Raw genomic sequence first — 21,178 nt, 5'->3', positions numbered from 1 at the left:
TAAATATTAAAAAATAAAAAATAAAAAAAAAAATAAAAACCTCCCAACTAAGAAGAGCCCAGGGCCAGATGGCTACACAGGTGAATTCTACCAAACATTCTGGAAAGAACTAACACCAATCTTGCTTAAACTCTTCCAAAAAAAATTAAAACAAAAGGAACATTGATAACTCATTCTATGATGCCAACATTACCCTAATACCAAAACCAAACAAAGACACCACAAGAAAGTAAAATTACAGACAAATCTCTCTAAAGAACGTAGATGCAAAAATCCTCAACAAACTATTTGCTATTCGATTTAAATAACACAATAAATTAATTATACACCATTACCAAGTGGGATTCATTCCTGGTCGGTCGGCAAAGATGGTTCAAAAGAAGAAAATCAATTATGTAATACACGACATAAACAGATTGAAGGAAAAAAATCCCATGATCATATCTATAGATGCAGAAAAAGCATTTGACAAAGTACAGCACCTTCTCTTGATAAAAACACTGCAAAAGATAGGAAAAGGAAACTTTCTGAACATGATAAAGGGTATATATGAAAAACCCACAACTAACTTCATTTACAATGGTGAAATCCTAAAATCTTTCCCTCTGAGATCAGGAACAAGACAAGCATGTCCACTATCACTCCTTCTATTTAATATAGTCTCAGAAGTACTTGCTCATGCACTGAGGCAAACACCAGACATAAAACTCATCCAATTTGGAAAAGAAGTCCAAATTTCACTATCTGCAGATGACATGCTCCTATGCATAGAAAACCCTGAGAAGTCTACAACAAAGCTTCTGGAAATTATAAATGAGTTAGTAAAGTTGCAGGTTATAACATTAAAGGGTAAAAATCAGTCGCATTTCTGTACACCAATAATGAGCAATCTGAGGAGAAAATCAAGAAACAAATACCATTTACAATAGTAAATAAAAATATCAAATACCTAGGAATAAATTTAATTAAAGATGTAAAAGATTTATACACAGAGAACTACACAACACTGTTCAAGGAAATCAAAGAAGACCTAAATAAATGGAAGAATATTCCTTGTACATGGCTAGGAAGACTAAATATTATTAAGATGTCTATCCTACCAAAACTGGTCTACAGATTCAATGCAATCCCAATAAAAATCAGCACAGCATTTTTTAATGAACTAGAAAACTAACTACCAAATTTATTTAAAAATGAAAGAGGCCCTAAATAGCCAAAGTCTCACTGAAAAAGAAAAATGAAATTGGAGGAATCACACTATCTGACTTTAAATCCTACTACAAAGCTACAGTAGTGAAAATGGCATGATATTGGCACAAGGATAGATACACTGACAAATGGAACTGAATTGAGAGTTCTGATATAGATCCTCATATGATATTGACCAAGGCCAACCTAACCCACTCAACTGGGTTAGAATAGTCTCTTCAACAAATGGTGCCTGGAGACCTGGATATCCATATGTAAAAGAATGAAAGAGGATTACCTCCTTACACCTTACACAAAAATCAACTCAAGATAACTCAAAGACCTAAATATAAGAGCCAAGACTATAAAAACCTTGGAAAAAAATGTAGGAAAGCTTCTACAGGACCTTGTAATAGGAAATGGTTCATGAACTTCGCGCACAAAGCACGAGCAGCAAAATAACAAATATTTAATGGGGCTTCCTTAAAATTAAAACTTTTTCACCTCAAGGAGTTTGTCAAGAAAGTGAAAAGACAGCCCACCCAATGGGAGAAAATATTTGGTAACCATATATCTGATAAGAGACTAATATCCTGCATATATGAAGAATTCCTCCATCTCAAAAATAAAAAGACAAACAACCCATTTAAAAAAATGGGCAAGAGATTTGAACAGATGCTTCTCCAAAGAAGAAATACAAATGGCTAAAAAGCACATGAAAAAATGCTCAAAATCACTGCTATTGGTGAAATGCAAATCAATGAGATAACATCTTACTCCCATGAAAATGTCAGCTATCAAAAAAACAGAAGACTACAAGTGCTGGAGAGGATGTGGAGTAATGGGAACTCTCATCCACTGCTGGTGGGAATGCACAAGCCAGCCATTCTGGAGGACAAGGGGCAGTTGCTCAAAAATCTAGATATAGATTTGCAATATGAACCAGCAATTCCACTCCTGGGAGAACTGAACACAGAAGAACTGAAAACAAGGACACAAACTGATATATGCACACCAACGTTCATAGCAGCATTATTCCCTACTGCCAAAAGTTGGAATCAACCCAAATGTCCATCAGGAGATGAATGCATAATAAAATATAGTATATTCATACAATAGAATACTACTCAGCTGTAAGAAGGAATATAGGACAAATACATGGATAACATGGATGGATCTTGAGACCTTATGTTGAGTGAAGCAAGCCAGGTGTTGAAGGATAAATACTACATGACCTCTCTGATATGAAATAAGTAAAGCAAGCTGTCTCAGAGAGCTAGAGACTGGATATTAGGCTTAAAGGAAATTTGGGGGAGAGGAAGGTTGCGAGCTGACACCTACATGGGAGAAATCCATGGATAAGCTGGAGGTAAGTATTTGTACAGAGATGGGATGAGATGGGGACATAGAGATACCCTTGGGTGGGGTTTTGTGGGCTTGAAGGGGGCTAGGGTTTGGAGGATGGGTCAGATGGCCCAAGGAATTGAGGGGAGGGCTGGAGGGAGCATTTGAAAATGAGAGATTGTCCTGTATGCAGTTGAAACTATAATGTCGAGAGAACCCTTCAGAAAATATAATAAGGAAGGTTTAAACACCTGTTTAAGGTGTTTAGGGGGGAGGGGGAGCATCTGGCACTGGGGCAGGCTTCTAGGGAATGTGTGAGTGCTCATTTTGTCATAGTGTGTTATACCATTGGCTAGAGACCCAGACAATGAGTGGGAAGCTGAACCACATCCTGGGAAGGCCTGATGTTCTTGAACAGAGAAAATTGTGTCTCTCAAGAGAATCGGTGGCTCCAAATGGGTTAGGGCAGTCTAGTATGTCAAGTGCTCAGCATTGTTGCAAGAATCTGTGAATCTGGTCCTTCAAGTAATGAAGTTTGAGTGTCACTGTGGGCCCTGAGGGGAGGAACAGAGAGGTATAGAATTGATGGAATCAGGGTAACTGGGGGGCAATGGAAATGCTCCACAAGATCATGCAATGACTATAGGACATGTTAAATTACACCAAAAATGTGTAAAAGTCTATAGGCTAAAATGTACACCATAATGTAAAACATAAGGTAACAAAAATTTAGAAAATTTTACAGTCTAAAATATAAACCAGAATGTAAACCAAAATGGAACCATGTTTGAAAGCTATGTTTCAATATCTGTACATCAGCTGCATCAAATATAACATGAATATGTAAAAATATCATTGCTTGGGAAGGGGGAAGAGGATTTGATGTTCAATATATGGGAGTCCCCTATATTGCATATGTGAATTACTGTGATTTAAAACTTTTGTGAAGACAAAATTTAAAAGTAGAAGAAAAAAAGAAAGGATGTAGACACTGAGGAAGAAATGAAAGAAATTACATTGCCACTGTACATACAGGTCAAAAAACTATTGCAATGATGAAAGGCAAAACATCAAAAACAAAAATTTATTATATTTTTCATCTTTTAATACCCCAATTTGTTTTTACTTTCTTTTAGTTTTTCTAAATTAGTATGTATTCTCTTTCTAATCTTTAAACCCATCACTATATTTCATTTTCTTTGATTGAATTTGGCAATATATTAGGCTTCATTTTTAAAGAAGATTTGGACCACAGGGAGGTCCAACTATGGCAGGAGAGGAACACTGGTATAGGGTGTTATTGATGAGGGACACATGGCTGGGAGTTCTCCAGGACATGTATATAGGGTACATAAAAATGTTTGGATATATGTTGGGTATTTTCATAGTAGTTGCAGTTACAAACAACAACTGAGGGAGTGCTGAGTTCCTAGCCAGGGGAGCTCTATCACATTTCCCAATGCAACAGCAACAGTCCCCCATGGGCAATGTCAATGACCAATAAAGACAAATCATCCAAAAATGCACCCTTGATACTGATGGCTATGATTATGAACCTGTGTGCCTGAAATATGACCTAGGCCTGAAGCTGCAGAGTGCCCAAGAGTTACCTCCTGAGAGCCTCCATATTGTTCAAATGTGGCCACTCTCTAAGCCAAACTCAGCATGTAAATGCATTACCTTCCCCCCAGTGTGGGACATGACTCCTGGGGATGAGCCTCCCTGGTGCTGAGGGATTTCTACCAAGCACCAGCTGATGATGTAACTAGAAAAAGACCTTGAATAAAAGGGTCAACTCAGACCAGAAGAATATCTCAGCCTACATATAATATCAGGTGTTTAAACCTGCTTTTTGACTTGGGATAAAAAGGGGAAATGGAAAGGACAAATGAGTTTATATGGTTATGAGTCTCCAAAAAGTGTCAGGAGGTCATCAGAGGGATAATGCTTATGCATGCCTCAGCAGGATTTCAGAGACAGCCAAAGTAGATAAAAGCACAGGTACTGGTTCTCCTGAGGGCTAGAGAGACCCACTGGTTCTATGGTCATGGCAGATGGTTCTGGAGTTCAGTGCTTTGTCAGTTTGCCCTACTTTGGAATTTGTGTTCCTGACTGTGATGGAGTTGGACTCAGATGTGATCTTTCTACACATGCCCCTTCTGTCCCTTTTACTGAACCTGTGGTTGGTGCTAGGGTTGGTGTATACTCAGGAGACTTGAATCTCTGGACTGGCCATGTACCAGCTGGGCCCTGATCCTCAGCAGAGTTGCAACTCCTACCCTTTGGTTCATTGAACTTACCCAGGTCAGCTAACAGGAGGTGAAGATGGTCAACCACCACACCAGGGAATCGAAAGTGCCTATAAATGCAAGCAGGAGAATTGCATACATCATCCATGTCAAATCTAAGCCCCCTGTCAATATAGAGATGGAGTGGACATCACCATTCTGGGGTCAAATGACGGAGGAATAAATTATGGATTAGAGTCAACTTGCTGGTATTCTACTATAGAACTGTTGCAGCTAGTAATGAAAGAAATTGTGACATTGATGTGGAGAGAGTGGCCATGGAAGTTTCTGAGGTAGGGAGAGGAAGGAAGAGATGTGATGTGGGTGCATTTTCAGAACTTGGAGTTGTCCTAAATGATATTGCAGGTACAGAAGCTGGACATTATATATCCAGCCATAACCCTCCGAATGTACTGGGGGAGAGTGTAAACTACAACATAAACTATTATCCATGTGGTGCAGCAGTGCTCCAAAATGCATTCATCAAATGCAATGAATGTGCTACAATGATGAAAGAGGTTGTTGATGTGGGAGTAGTGGGGGGACGGGAGTGGGGGTATATGGGAACCTATTATATTTTTTGAATGTAACATTAAAAAAAATAAAGATAAAAAACCCGAAAAAACAAATTGAGTTACATACAATGGAATATTATTCAGTTATAAAATGAATATATTTCTGATGCATGCTAAATAGAGATGGACTTGAAAATATTGTAATGAATGCAATAAACAAGTCACAGAATGACAAATACACAATGATTATTCTCATATGAAATATCCTGGGATACAAAAATCACAGAAATAGACATTACTAGGAGCAGTGAATAGAGGATAAATTTTAGAAACTTAGGAATAATTACATAAATCAATTTTATATGTCTGGAATTAGGGCAAATAAAATGAGAATAAAAACAAAAAAACAATACCCAGAGATTGAACATTAGTACAGAATTTATATTGATGAATTAAGACCTAATGACAAGAAAAATTTCAAATATATGATAAATATTAAATTAAAAACTTTAAAAAATTGTTCTAAAGTATTAAGAAAATAGGAAAAATGCAAGTATAACTTAGATTTATGAAAAATATGATTTTATACTCTATCAGTCACTTTAAAAATATAGAAAAAATTTGTGGCAAATATTTCATGATAGCCATTTACCTGAAGTATATTTCTATTTGTGAGTCCTCATGTTTAAGGGTAGTTGTATACATGGACTCTTAAAAAAAAAAAAAAGTCAACATCATGAGTACCAGACATAAATAGTGCACAAAAACTAGTAAAATATAATCCTATTGACCTTCAATTATGGGGAAGTGTATCACTAACCAAGGAAGTAATGAAATATAATTGTGTCTGAGATAAAATAGAGCCCAAATAAACTTATTCCCTTTGATATATTTTTCACCTCTAGCTGAAGTTCTCCATTTCCATCATTTCCATCATTGTTCTTGTCCCAAGATTTTCTTTCCTAAAATATAACAACTCTTTGAGTATTGTAAAATAATAATAATGACCAGGATACTTGTGTCAAATAAAGATGGAAAGCAGTTTTCACTATTTTGTAATACCAAGATGCGAAATTCAGGGCAGTTTGTTGCTCCAAAGCCTGAAAATATGATAGAGATTTATGATATAAAACTTACAATCACTATTTCCTTGTGGAATTCATTTTACCCCTTAATTGTTTCAAAGAATTCTTATCAGGTCTTATCAGAATAATATAGCACTTGGGGGCAAAGATGCAGCCTAGTAATCCTGCACTGGAAGCCAAGATGGAGAAAATCTCTACAGCCACCATGACCTTTCCCTTCGTGCTATGGTAGACAGGGAGGAAGGTAACCCACACACTGCAAAACAGAAGCATGCTAAACGTCAAGAACTTGGCTTCATTGAAGGTGTCAGGGAGGTTCCTGGCCTGAAAAGCTAAAATGAAGCTTCCCAGGGCCAATGAGCCCAGGTAGCCCAGGACACAGTAGAAGGCAGGCACAGAGCCCTTGTTGCACTCAATGATGATAATTCTGGGCTCAGAGTGTGTGTCTATGTCAATGAAAGGAGGAGAAGTTCCCAGCCAGATTCCACAGATCATCACTTGGATCAAGGTGCAGATGGGAATGACAGAGTTAGAAACCCCTGATGTCAGCAGCCATCTCATTGTTCTTCTGGGTTTCATGGCTTTGAATGCCAGAATCACGGTGATGGTTTTGGCCAATACAGTGGAAACAGCCACAGTGAACACAACTGCAAAGGTGACTTGACGAAGAATGCAGGTGGCTGTGTTGGGACGGCCAATGAAGAGTAAGGAGCAGAGGAAGCACAGGAGAAGGGAGAAGAGCAGGATGTAGCTGAGAGCTCGGTTATTCGCCTTCACAATGGGAGTGTCTCTATGCTTCATAAAGACCCACAGAACTGCAGCTGTGACAAGAGAGAGGCAAAGAGCTGTGCAGGCTAGAAGCACACCCAATGTATCCTGTAAAGACAGGAAGGTCACCACCTTTGAGACGCAGCGATTTCTCTCAGTGTTTGAATACTCTTCAGCTGGGCATTGGACGCAGTGCTGTGCATCTGAGGAAAAAGCAAACACTCAGCATTTCAGTGTCATACATTTTCATGTTTAAAAATGGTCACTTTGTTGTTGAAGTTGGGTACTGATCTCTTGGTGAATACTCTGGCAAAAAAAATTGTAAAATTCTCCATTCCTGACCAAGGAAGAATGTTTTCAGCTGCAGATAAGTGATATCTTAATCAAAACGAGTCTTCAGCATTTGGTGAGTCTAGATTGGCTCATCTGTTAGCTTAGTGATGTCAACCCAGGACATGGCTGCCTCTCCCTCATTTCACTACTGTCTGTGGTGCCTGCCACATGGTAAGGTCTTTATGTTATTGCTTTTTTTTTTTAAAGATTGGCATTTTTTAAAAAAGATTTATTTATTTATTTATTTCCCTCCCCTTCCACCCCACCCCGGTTGTCTGTTCTCTGTGTCTATTTGCTGCGTCTTCTTTGTCCGCTTCTGTTGTTGTCAGCTGCACGGGAATTTGTGTTTCTTCTTGCTAAGCCATCTTGTTGTTTCAGCTCTCCGTGTGTGCGGTGCCATTCCTGGGCAGGCTGCACTTTCTTTCGTGCTGGGCGGCTCTCCTTAAGGGGTGCACTCCTTGCACGTGGGGCTCCCCTACACGGGGAACACCCCTGCATGGCAGGGCACTCCTTGCATGGCACAGCACTCCTTGCGTGCATCAGCACTGTGTGTGGGCCATCTCCACATGGGTCAGGAGGCCCAGGGGTTGAACCGCGAACCTCCCACGTGGTAGACGGACACCCTAACCATTGGTCCAAGACAGATGCCTTATCCACTGGGCCAAGCCCACTGCCCTGTTATTGCTTTATAACATTGCTCCAAAACTATCAGAGTTAATGAATTCCTTTTTCACAATCACACTGAGTGAGGAAAAGTAGATTTAGTTATTTCTCTGGGATATCTTAACCTTTATCACTACCTTAATTTCTACTGATTACTGTTTTTTACATGTATATATTTTAACATATGTTAGAGAGAGTCACTTAGCATTCAGTTTTCATTTATTTTACTACTTTTGCAAAGTACTTTTCCCAAATTATTTTTTCAAGGTTATTTGGATGCTGTTTGGGAGATTATTTCTGGGGGATTTTAAATTATTATCATTTTATTGCAGAATGAGGTACAATTTTTAATTATGAAGAAGATGCAGCAAAATGGACACAGAGAACAGACAACCAGGGTGGGGGGGGAAGGGGAGAGAAATAAATAAATAAATCTTTAAAAAAATTTTTTAATTATAATTCATCGAATTCTTAATGCAAGGTTTGGTAAATATTTTTTAAAATTTTGAGATTGTAATTTTAGGTAATCATTTAGCATATATTTGATCTCCATGCAGGCAATAGTTTCTCTATTTCAACTATGTAATTCTGTTTTTGTAGCACAGATAATATGGGTATTGTAGCAATAATCATTTCAGAAATAATTTATCATGTCATTGTGTCAATAAGCCATATTTTGTTGACTTCTGATTTAAAGTTCTTCATTCATTTTTAGAGGAGATATTCATGAAATAATAGAAAAGTGTAAAACAATCAGTTAATTCTTTCTCACAACTATGTTTCTCAGATACCCATTCATTTCTCTTTGATTCAGTGACTGCCTTTGGATTCTGACTTTATTCTTTAAGAGGCTTGCTCTGCACACATAAGCATGTGCATGTCGGTTGTGTGTCCAGTATTGTTGTTTTTCTTCTATTTCTCCTTCTTGGTTTACATCCTTATTTGTTATGGCAAATCCTTTATGAGAAAAGTAAGTATTTGTTTTAGCTTGTTCATTTCCAAAAATATCTATTCATTCTCTCCCAAGTGATTGAAACTAAAATGTTCTTAATGTTAATATGGTCATGACTATATGGTTGGAATTGTATAGTATTTATGGAGAAATTCAAATCATTACAGTACTTGACTTTGTATTTTGAAAAATTTAGTCACTAATTAACCATTCCATATTTCACACATATTTCACAATGCATGTTTTATTTTTATATCTCCTATATAGGTATATTTGAGATCTATGTATATGTTGCAGCCACAATTGAGTGTGCCAAATGATAACTTTTATTAGGATCTTGTGACCTCACTTCAAATACATATATATATATATGTATGTGTATAAAAATATTTTTTTCTGCATTATATTATAAACTTCCTGAGGGCTAAGTTCATGCTTTAATTAATTAAACATTTATTTATAAATTGATACACTCATTTATTACAAGTACATTTCATTCTTTTCAAGAGAGGATAAATAAAGTAATAAAACTCTTCCAAAAATGTATATGAACCAGCTCTGTCCTTATCACATGAAAAATTGCATAACTAAAATCTTCAAGATACTCACAAGTGCCCTGATGATCCTTACCTTCTAGATGTTAGTATGATCCACCATGAGATCATTGACTAAGGCTGTATCACAAAGCACTGGAATGAAAGAAAAAATGCTTATTCAAATCTGTGCCACAGTTAAGCCTAATTGAATGAGCAGAGCCATAAGAGACTTTAACCAACATGAGTAACCCTGGTGATTATAACATGGATATGTGAAAATGATCAGTGACTGCATAAACTGAGAACAATGGTGTCTTAGGACCTTATGGAATATTCTTTTGTTTCCTTTATATTGACTACTTCTCAGGTATTTTTATAGATTGGTTACATATTTTCATACCTGTCTGATTCAAAATGCCTCCCTCTGGGCATAAAACACAAGTAAAGCAGCACACAGGCCTTCCTTCTTGTGGAAGTTTCCTGAACCCTGAATGGCAACTCTGGCTACATACAGATTGAGGAGTCTGCAGAAGAAAGAGACAATTATTGGTCATATTATTGGACATATTACCAATTATGAGGAAACATCTATATTTATCTCCTAATAAGAGAAAACAATTTCTCATCTATTTTGTAAACAAGTTTCACTCCAATCTCTAACATGTTGATATTACATGGACATTAACTTTATACAAAAATCAAACAATGTACTAATGTATCAGAATATTTTTATTTCACATATCATTGGTAACATCACCTTGGTTTCACTCTCCTATAATTTAAGTGCATGATGAAAAAGACTTTTAAACAAGGCTTATTATAATGGTGGTACTAGGGTGTTGTAAGCATAATAATATTGCCTTGTCATAAGTGTCTGAATAGAAAACATTAATTTCTAGAGAGGAAAACACAATTACAAAAGTGATCTCATTAATAAGATGAATTGTGTAAAATATATAGACCAGATAGAGAAAAACAATAAGAATGTGATTAATCCCGTTCTGGGTTTTTATTTCCCAGTATGCCACCAATTTGCAGAAACTCACCTGGACTTTAAAGACAAAGGCTCTTTAGTTTAACAAATCACCTGCAAAATTCCCTTTGCTTTTTCAACCTTGGAAAGACTAGATGAAATTCATGGTCCATTAAGACAAATGAACTTTGGTACTGAGTGGTATTGAAATGACCACAGGAAAATGTGAATTGTGGATATGAGTTGACATTTTAATTGTGTATTCTATTAATGTTTATAATGCCTCTAATAAGGATCATCCATACATGATTTAGTCTTCTCAAGACCCCAGAGGAAATTAGTAGGTTAATTAATGTAGCCTGTCAGTGTATGCACTCACATGCTGCATTGTACTTTAATTCCAAATGAAAGATTATAGATTATATACCTGATAGTTTAAAGGCAAGTTCTCAAAATATCTGTGTGATTGCATAATATGAAGTCAAGAAATTCATTTTAATTTATGAATTTAGTCCCGAGATCAAGGGGTGAAAAGTTAATCTAATATGAAGAGAGTGTTGAGATAACTGTATAATAAATAAACCCTACATTGACATGGTGTCATACCTCTTTAAATCCAACAGGCCACTCGATCATCTCTTCATGGAGGATCAAACCTTGATGATGTGAAATATTGGAGACAAATTCTCCCACTTTAATGTGGAGGGCAAGACCAGCAGGGAAATTTATGGTGTTCACGATATCATACTTCACCATAAAATTTCTTTCCTCATCTAAGGACACATAATCACCAGCACTGTTTATAAATTGGATTTTGCTCAGAAGTGGGTGAAGCTGGAAGGAAGGCATAGTTTTGAAATATCAAGTGGATTCAAATTACAGACTGAAGGTCATACCCATGAAGCAAACCTCCTTTTCTTTTTTTTTTTTTCCGAGTCAGTGTTCTTTTTATTTTTTTTTAAGATTTTATTTATTTATTTATTTCTCTCCCCTTACCACTCCCCACCCTGGTTGTCTGTTCTCTGTGTCTATTTGCTGCATCTTCTTTTTTTTTTTTAATTAATTTATTTTTTTATTGACTTTGTAATAATATTACATTAAAAATATATATGTGAGGTCCCATTCAACCCCACCCCCCCCACCTCTCCCCCCCCCCCCCAGCAACACTCATTCCCATCATCATGACACATCCATTGCATTTGGTAAGTACATCTTTGGGCACCTCTGCACCTCATAGTCAATGGTCCACATCATGGCCCATACTCTCCTCCATTCCATCCAGTGGGCCCTGTGAGGATTTACAATGTCCGGTGATTGCCTCTGAAGCACCATCCAGGGCAGCTCCATGTCCCAAAGATGCCTCCACCTCTCATCTCTTCCTGCCTTTCCCCATACCCATCAGCCACCATGTCCACTTTTCCCAATCCAATGTCACCTCTTCTATGTGGACAGTGGATTGGTTGTGTCCATTGCACCTCTATGTCAAGAGGAGGCTCAGATTCCACATGGATGCTGGATGCAATCCTCCCACTTTCAGTTGTAATCACTCTAGGCTCCATGGTGTGGTGGTTGTCCTTCTTCAACTCCATCTTAGCTGAGTGTGGTAAGTCCAATAAATCAGATTGTAGGTGCTGGAGTCTGTTGAGGCTCAGGACCTGGCTATCACATTGTCAGTCCAGAGATTCAAATCCCCTAAATATATCTTAAACCCCAACATTAACTGCACCTCCAGCACATTAGCATGAAAGTCTTAGGAAGGAAGATCCCATCTGAGTCCAGATTCATCACACATAAACACCATTTCCAAAGAGGGGCCATCTGACCTGGTAGTTAACCCCATCGGCCATGACCATAACTCCCATGGGTCTCTTTAGCCCTCAAAGGAACCAATATCTGGGGGTTGTATCTGCTTTATCTGTCTCTCTGACTCTGCTCAGTTGTGCATGAGGGCAATCCTTCTGCCAGCCTCCAGACTCTTTTTTAGAAACTCGTAGCCATATAAACTCATTTCTCCTTTCCATTTCCCCCTTACTTTAGGTCAAACAGCATTTTAAAGTCATGTTATTTTATGTAGACAGGGATATTCTGCTGATCCGCATTGAACCTTCCGTATAAGGTCATTTTCCAGTTGCATCATCAGTTGGTAGTTGATAGTGGTCCCTCGGTGCCAGGGAGGCTCATCCCCGGGTGTCATGTCCCACGCTGGGGGGAAGGCATTGCATTTACATGCTGAGTTTGGCTTCGAGACTGGCCACATTTGAGTAACATGAAGGCTGACAGGAGGAAACTCCCAGGCACAATGTTGCTCTAGGCCTTGTTCTTATTTTAGGCTTATCAGCTCCAAGCATAGTCATTAGCATCAGGGGCTCACTGTTGAACCCTCACTCCCTCCCGGTCCACGCCGCTGCACCTGGGAGACTGTCGCTGCTCCCCTAGGGACCACGACAGAGCACCACTGGCCAGGAACCCAGTACCCCCCCTGCTGTGGTTTTTAATTGTTGCCACTATGAGTATATCCAAACATTACCATGCACCCTGGACATATGTTCTGTACAGCTCCCTGTCAGCCATATATCACCTGTCATTGGTATCCCATACCAGTATCCCTACATTGCCATTGTTGAAACACTCTGTGATCCAGAACTCCCCGAAATTTGAAGCCCAATATAATGTCATGGTCCCTTACTAGGGAATGGCATATAGCGATGGGTTTAAAGGTTAGATAAAGAACTTGGATAAAGTTAGATAAAGAACTTAGATAAAGAATGTTGACTTGAAAAAATTCTACATCCTATCATTTTCTTTTTTTTTTTTTCCCCCTAATTATTCAGCTTCTCTTCACAGGAGTCCTAGACCACAGCAATGCATATATATAATATACAGCACTCCCATACATCCACCACAAAACCTTTTTCCTTCCACAGCGATACTCTTATACCCTATTCACATCATATTTACTTAACGTGATGTACAGAGTCTGAGACATTAGCTTTCTAACAAGGTGACATCTGTGCTTACATTATGGTGCATACTTTAGGATACACAGTTCTTTACATTCTTAGTTATCCTATGTTTTACATTATGGTTTACATTATCAGTCTGTCATCTCCTATATGTTATGGTGTAATATTACATGTTTTATATCCATCCTTGTGTACTCTCAAGAAACTCCTCTCTTACCCCCCATTTACCTTGGTTCCACACATTTAACGTCCATTTTCCCTTCCACCTTGGTGCCCACAGTGACAGCCAACCTCCGTTTCCTGAGGAGCCACTTCCAGAGATAGATGGAATAGTGTTCAGGGCCTAACTTGCTCAACTGCACCAATGCCCTGGGAGCCACCCTTTCTCTCGAGGGATACAGTTCCCTCTATTTGATGGCATTAGTCCTTCCCAGGATGTGGGTCCACCCCCACTCTCACTACTTGGGTTTCTACCCCATGGTGTCACCCACTCTGGCAGAATGAGCATTTAGACATTCCCCAGGAGCCCGTTCTGCATCAGACCCTCCCCTCCAAGCATTCTAAACAGGTAACCCTCTTTATTATATTTTGATATGATTTTCTTGGCATTTTACTCTCCACCAACACCTGACCCTCTCCTGTGTTCGTATGCTACCCCTCCCTCCCCCCACTTTTGGGCAATGTTACCCATCCGTCCCTCCCCAGCCACCCTCAAACCCGCAAAGCCCCAACCAAAGGCAACCCCTTGCCCCCATTTTATCTCTTCTTTGTGTTCATACTTACCACCATCTCGTCTTAAATTCCACCCCTGCAGACATCGGCTCATATCCTTCCTCCACCCTCCGATTTCCTGTAAGCCTATCGTTCAGTCTCTTGCTATCTAGGGCAGCTTGTTTATTTCATATCATTGAGGTCATGTAGTATTTGTCCTTTAATGTCTGGGTTGCTTCACTCAACATAAGGTTCTCAAGATTCATCCATGTTATCACATGTGTTTGTAGTGTGTTTGTTCTTACAGCCGAGTAGTATTCCATTGTCTGTATATACCACATTTTATTGATCCACTCATCTGTTGATGGGCATTTGGGTTGATTCCAACTTTTGGCAATAGTGAACAATGCTGCTATGAACATTGGTGTACATATATCGGTTTGTGTCCTTGTTTTCAGTTCTGCTGGGTATATACCCAGCAGTGGTATTGCTGGGTCATATGGCAAATCTATGGCTAGTTTTTTGAGAAACCGCCATACTGTCCTCCAGAATGGTTGGATCCTTCTGCATTCCCACCAGCAGTGGATGAGTGTTCCCCTTCCTTCACATCCTCTCCAGCACTTGTATTCTTCTGTTTTTTTCATAGCTGCCAATCTTATGGGTGTAAGATGGTATCTCATTGTAGTTTTGATTTGCATTTCCCTGATAGCTAGAGATTTGGAACATTTTTTCATGTGCTTTTTTGCCATTTGTATTTCTTCTTTGGAGAAGTGTCTGTTTAAGTCTTTTTCCCATTTTTTAAATGGGTTGTTTATCTTTTTATTTTCAAGATATAGAAGTTCTTTATATATGCAAGTTATAAGTTTCTTATCAGATATATGATTGCCAAATATTTTCTCCCACTGTGTGGGCTCCCTTTTTACTTTCTTGACAAACTCCTTTGAGGTGCAGAAGGCTTTAATTTTGAGGAAATCCCATTTATCTATTAGTTCTTTTGCTGCTCGTGCTTTTGGTGAGATATTCATAAATCCATTTCCTATTACAAGGTCCTGTAGATGTTTCCCTACACTGCTTTCTAAGGTTTTTATGGTCTTGGCTCTTATATTTAGGTCTTTGATCCATCTTGAGTTGATCTTTGTATAAGGTGTGAGATGGTAATCCTCTTTCATTCTTCTACATATGGCTATCCAGTTCTCCAGACACCATTTGTTGAATAGGCCACTCTCTCCCAGTTGAGAGGGTTTGGTGGCTTTATCGAATATTATGTGGCTGTATATGTGAGGTTCTATATCAGAGCTTTCAATTCGATTCCATTGGTCTATGTGTCTCTCCTTATGCCAATACCATGCTGTTTTCACCACCGTAGCTTTGTAGTATGTTTTGAAGTCAGGTAGTGTGATTCCTCCAATTTCGTTTTTCTTTTTCAGTATGTCTTTGGCTATTCGGGGTCTCTTTCCTTTCCAAATAAATTTCATAGTTAGTTTTTCTAGTTCCTTAAAGAAGGCTGTGTTGATTTTTATTGGGGTTGCATTGAATGTGTAGATCAGTTTTGGTAGGATAGACATCTTAATAATGTTCAGTCTTCCTATCCATGAACAAGGAATAGTCTTCCATTTATTCAGGTCTTCTTTGATTTCCTTGAACAATCTTGTATAGTTCTCGGTGTATAAGTTCTTTACCTCTTTAGTTAAATTTATTCCTAAGTATTTGATTTTTTAATTTACTATTGTGAATGGTATTTGTTTCTTGATTTCCTCCTGATCTTGCTCATTATTGGTGTACAGAAATGCTACTGATTTTTGCGCATTGATCTTATAACCTGCATCTTTACTAAACTCATTTATGAGTTCTAGAATCTTTGTTGTAGATCTCTCAGGGTTTTCTATGTATAGGATCATGTCATCTGCAAATAATGAAATTTTGACTTCTTCCTTTCCAATTTGAATGCCTTTTATTTCTGGTTCTTGCCTCAGTGCTCGAGCAAGTACTTCTAAGACAATGTTAAATAGGAGCGGAGACAGTGGGCATCCTTGTCTTGTTCCTGAGTTTAGAGGGAAGGAGTCTAGAATTTCTCCATTGTACACAATATTGGCTTTAGGTTTTTCATATATACTCTTTATCGTGTTCAAAAAATTTCCTTGTATTCCAATCTTTTGGAGTGTTTTTATCAAGAAAGAGTGCTGTATTTTGTCAAATGCTTTTTCTGCATCTATAGATATAATCATGTGATTTTTTTTCCTTCAATCTGTTTATATGGTGTATTACGTTGATTGATTTTCTTATGTTGAACCATCCTTGCATACCTGGGATGAATCCCACTTGGTCGTGGTGTATAATACGTTTAATGTGTTGTTGAATACGATTAGCAAGTATTTTGTTAAGTATTTTTGCGTCTAGGTTCATTAGAGAAATTGGTCTGTAATTTTCCTTTCTTGTGATGTCTTTGTTTGGCTTTGGTACTAGGGTAATGTTGGCATCATAGAAGGAGTTGGGTAATGTTCTTTCTGTTTCGATTTTTTGGAATAGTTTCAGCAGGATTGGTGTCAGTTCTTTCCGGAATGTTTTGTAGAATTCACCTGTGAAGCCATCTGGCCCTGGGCTCTTCTTAGTTGGGAGATTTTTAATAACTGATTCTATCTCTCTGCTTGTGATTGGTTTGTTAAGATCATCAATTTCTTCTTTCATCAATATGGGCTGCTTATGTGTTTCTAGGAATTTGTCCATTTCCTCTAGATTGTCATTTTTGTTGGAATATAGTTTTTCAAAATATCCTCTTATGATAGTCTTTATTTCTGTGGGGTCAGTGGTGATATCGCCTTTCTCATTCCTTATTTTGTGTATTTGCATCTTCTCTCTTTTTTTCTTTGTTAGTGTTGCTAAAGGTTTGTCAATTTTGTTAATCTTCTCAAAAAACCAGCTCTTGGTCTTGTTTATCTGTTCAAGTGCTTTCTTATTTTCTATTTCATTTAGTTCTGCTCTTATCTTTGTTATTTCCTTCCTTCTTCTTCCTGTTGGGTTACTTTGTTGTTGTTTTTCTAATTCCTTCAAATGTGCAGTTAGTTCTTCAATTTTTGCTCTTTCTTCTTTTTTGATATATGAATTTATGGCTATAAACTTCCCTCTCAGTACTGCTTTTGCTGCATCCCATAAATTTTCGTATGTTGTGTTATCATTATCATTTGTTTCAAGGTAGTCATTGATTTCTTTTGAGATTTCCTCTTTGACCCACTGTTTTTCTAAGAGTGTGCTGTTTAATTTCCAAATCGTGGTGTGAAATCTGGGCTTCTGTCCCTTGCAAATCTCCAGCTTGACTCCACTGTGGTCAGAGATAATGTTTTGTATGATTTCAATCTTTCTGAATTCGTTCAGCCTTTCTTTGTGGCCTAGCATATGATCTATCTTGGAGAATGATCCATGTGCACTTGAGAAAAATGTATATCCTGCTGTGTTTGGGTGTAGTGATCTATATATGTCTATTAGATCCAGCTCCTCTAATATACTATTCAGATGTTTTGTTTCTTTGGTGATTCTCTTTTGAGATGTTCTGTCCAGAGTTGATAGTGGTGTATTAAAATCCCCCACGATAATTGTAGATGTATCTGTTCTTTCACTTAGTTTTTCCAGCGTTTGCCTGACGTATTTAGAGTCACCCTTGTTAGGGGCATAGATATTTATGATTGTTCGATCTTCTTGACAGATTTTCCCTTTCACTAAAATGTAGTATCCTTCTTTGTCTCTCACAATTGTTTCACATTTAAAGTCTATTTTGTCTGATATTAATATAGCTACTCCTGCCTTTTTTTGGTTATTTTTAGCTTGTATGATTGTTTTCCAGCCATTCACTTTCAATCTCCATGTGTCTCTGGGTCTAAGATGTGTCTCTTGTAGACAGCATATGGATGGGTCATATTTCCTTATCCAATGTCCCAGTCTGAATCTTTTGATAGGTGAGTTTAATCCATTGACATTCAGTGTTATTACTATCAAGGAATTATTTGTGTTAGCCATATTTTGATTGGATTTGTGTTTGTCATATTTTGTTTGTATATATTTTTTTGTCTTTGTTGTTGTTGTTGTTGGTCTTAAACTCTCCTCCAACTCTGCCTTTCCTGTTTTTTCCTTTCTTCCTGCAGAACTCCCTTTAGAATTTCTTGAAGGGGAGGTTTCTTGTTGGTATACTCTTTCAGTTTCTGTTTGTCTGCGAATATTTTGAACTCTCCATCATGTTTGAATGCTAGTTTAGCTGGATAGAGTATTCTTGGTTGGAAATTTTTTTCCTTTAGTACCTTGACTATATCATACCACTGCCTTCTTGCCTCCATGGTTTCAGAAGAGAAATCAGCACTTAATCTAATTGAGCTTCCCTTGTATGTGATGGTTTTCTTTTCTCTTGCTGCTTTTAGGATTTTCTCTTTGTCTTGAGCATTGGATAATTTGACAAGTATATGTCTTGGGGTGGGCCTGTTGGGGTTTATGACTAGTGGAGTGCGCTGTGCTTCTTGGATATGTACATCTGTCTCTTTCAGTAGATTTGGGAAGTTTTCAGCCATTATTTCCTGCAACACTCCTTCTGACCCCTTTCCCTTCTCTTCACCTTCTGGAATGCCTATAATACGTATGTTTGAGCATTTTGCATTGTCATTCAGGTCCCTAAATCCTAATTGGATTTTTTCTATCTTCTTATTGACCCCTTCTACTATCTGTTTGATTTCTGATGTACTGTCTTCCACATCACTAATTCTCTGCTCTGTCTCTTCTAGTCTGCTGATATTTGCTGCAAGTGTATTTTTGATTTCTTGAACTGTGGTGTTCATTCCCATCATATCTTTATGTTTTTGCGTATGTCTGCAATTTCCCCTCCAAGTAATGTCTTCATGTTGGTAACCTCTTTCATTACTTCGTCAAATTTGTCGGTGATAAATGTTCTGAGATCTTTCATTGCTTGTGCCAAGTTTTGCTCCCCTTCGTGATTATTGGTTTGTTGATTGGATTCAGCCATGTTTTCCTGATTACTGGTTTGGTTTGTAGATTTTTGTTGCTTTCTGGTCATCTCTTTATTTTGACGGATTTAATCAGTTCCTTAGCTTCTTTGTCTACTCTTGGAGGTTAATTAGCTGTTATTTTTGCATAGGTGTTATATCTTCTCTTTGTCACTTTTTTCTTCTTATTCTAGTTACTTGTTGTTGGTTAAGTTCACTTTAAAGGAAAGTATTAGTGTTGGGGAAAGGCAATTGTGTAAGCAAGGGAAAAGTGTAAAGTAGTATTGGTGATATATGTTAACAAAGCAAGAATATGAGATCTGGGAGGATGGAGGTTAGATTCATGTAAATTGTGTAGAGTTATAGCAGTAGGTAGGGTACCTATTATGAGGTAGATGATTGAATATGGGAGGAATATGGTATGAGCTAAAAAGCTATTGATTTCATGAGAGAGGGAAAGAGAAAAGAAAGGTAATAGTTTCAAGAGTGGATAACAGACAGAAAACAAAACATAGGTATTAGAAATTAAGACTTAGACCCTTTGTGGATCGAAGAAAGGGAGGTGGGAGGTGGAATATAGGAGAGCCAGTAGATGGTGGCAGATATCAAGATGTAGGGGAAAGAGGATAGTGTAGGTAGCCTAAATCAGTTCACACAGAAATGAGGCAGTGAAGGATGAGAAAACCCAGTGAATGTGAGGTGTTTCCTGTCGCACCTATTGTATAATTGAGTTAAAATAAACTAAGTAGAATATGGGGGACAAGAGGGAGAGAGACAACAGAAAAAAAGGGGGAAAAAAAGGGGGGAGGAAGGGACGAGAGGAAGAAAGGAAAAGAGGGTGGGCAAGGGGTGGGGAACAGGTAGGGGAAAGAAAATAAAAAATAAAAAAAAAACAGATATACATGAACCAGAATTAAAACACCCACTACACAGCACCTACCACAAAAAAAAAACCCTTAAATAACTGAGTAAAAAAAGACTTTGGGGGATAGGCTGTGAGAGAAGACTAGGGGATAATGCGGTGTTAGCAATCAGGAAATTGAAAAAAGTAAAGAATAAGTCAAAATGAAAATAAAAACAAAACAAAATGAAACGATAAAGAAAAAACGCCAATGTTGAAGGCTAGGGCATTTAAGGACCTCAGATGGACCTCAGTGCGTGATGGATTCAGGGATGGAAAGTCTGAGATATTGAGGACTCAAGAGGTGTGAGTCTCTGTAGTGTGGGCCATCAGAATTTAGGGAATTCAGACCTGGCAGCCTCCAATCTCATCAACAGGAAGCCTGGGAGCCCTGCAGTGTAACATAGCCCTCAGGGATCCCCACAGCTGGGTGCCAACCCTATGGGGGAAGTCAGATCCGCAAACTCTATATTGTGACTGAACCCTGCAATTCACTTTGCTGAGCTCATTAGTACGTTATCCTTCACTTCAGCTTTTGGACAGCTCCCGTCCTGTGATTCCAAACCACTGCCACTAGAGGGCGCCTCTACACCGCAGCCACTTTACTAGTACAGATCCGAAGCCCAGCCAGTGACGCGGAAAACAGATTCCAATACCAGAATTCTCAAGCTTCGCAGAATATTCCCTAATCAGCTTCCAGACGTGTCCCCCCCCCCTTTGCCGCAGCCTAGATCAATTTTCCAATTACTTCTCTTTATTGCCTACAGCCTATTTGGGTTGGAGAACGGTTGCCAGGCTTTTGGGGGCAGGGCTTCAGGCGGAAGCGCTATTGTTTATATTCGCACTCAAAAGTTTCTCCGCTTCACAACAAAACACCGTCTATCTTCCGAAATCGATCCACAAAGGCGATCTGTCACATCAACCTGTCAACAGCTCACCCAGAGCTCCCGAACTCCTAAGCCCTTCAGAGCCATCCAAA

At 38.3% G+C, this 21,178-nt stretch overlaps 1 protein-coding gene across 1 annotated transcript; it reads right to left on the bottom strand.

The window, feature by feature from the left end:
• Positions 1–6,477: 6,477 nt before the first annotated feature.
• Positions 6,478–11,494, bottom strand: LOC101425199 (vomeronasal type-2 receptor 116-like). Its single transcript, XM_058289242.2, has 3 exons — positions 11,252–11,494; positions 10,073–10,196; positions 6,478–7,391 (listed from the first exon to the last, which is right to left on the bottom strand). The coding sequence occupies exons 1-3, from the start codon at positions 11,492–11,494 to the stop codon at positions 6,478–6,480; spliced, it is 1,281 nt and encodes a 426-aa protein (XP_058145225.2).
• Positions 11,495–21,178: the final 9,684 nt, after the last annotated feature.

Source organism: Dasypus novemcinctus, chromosome 27 (genome assembly GCF_030445035.2).
Source record: "Dasypus novemcinctus isolate mDasNov1 chromosome 27, mDasNov1.1.hap2, whole genome shotgun sequence".
Taxonomy (NCBI): Eukaryota; Metazoa; Chordata; class Mammalia; order Cingulata; family Dasypodidae; genus Dasypus; species Dasypus novemcinctus.
Note: the sequence above shows the minus strand (reverse complement) of the source record. Positions and strands in the feature narration are given on the sequence as shown.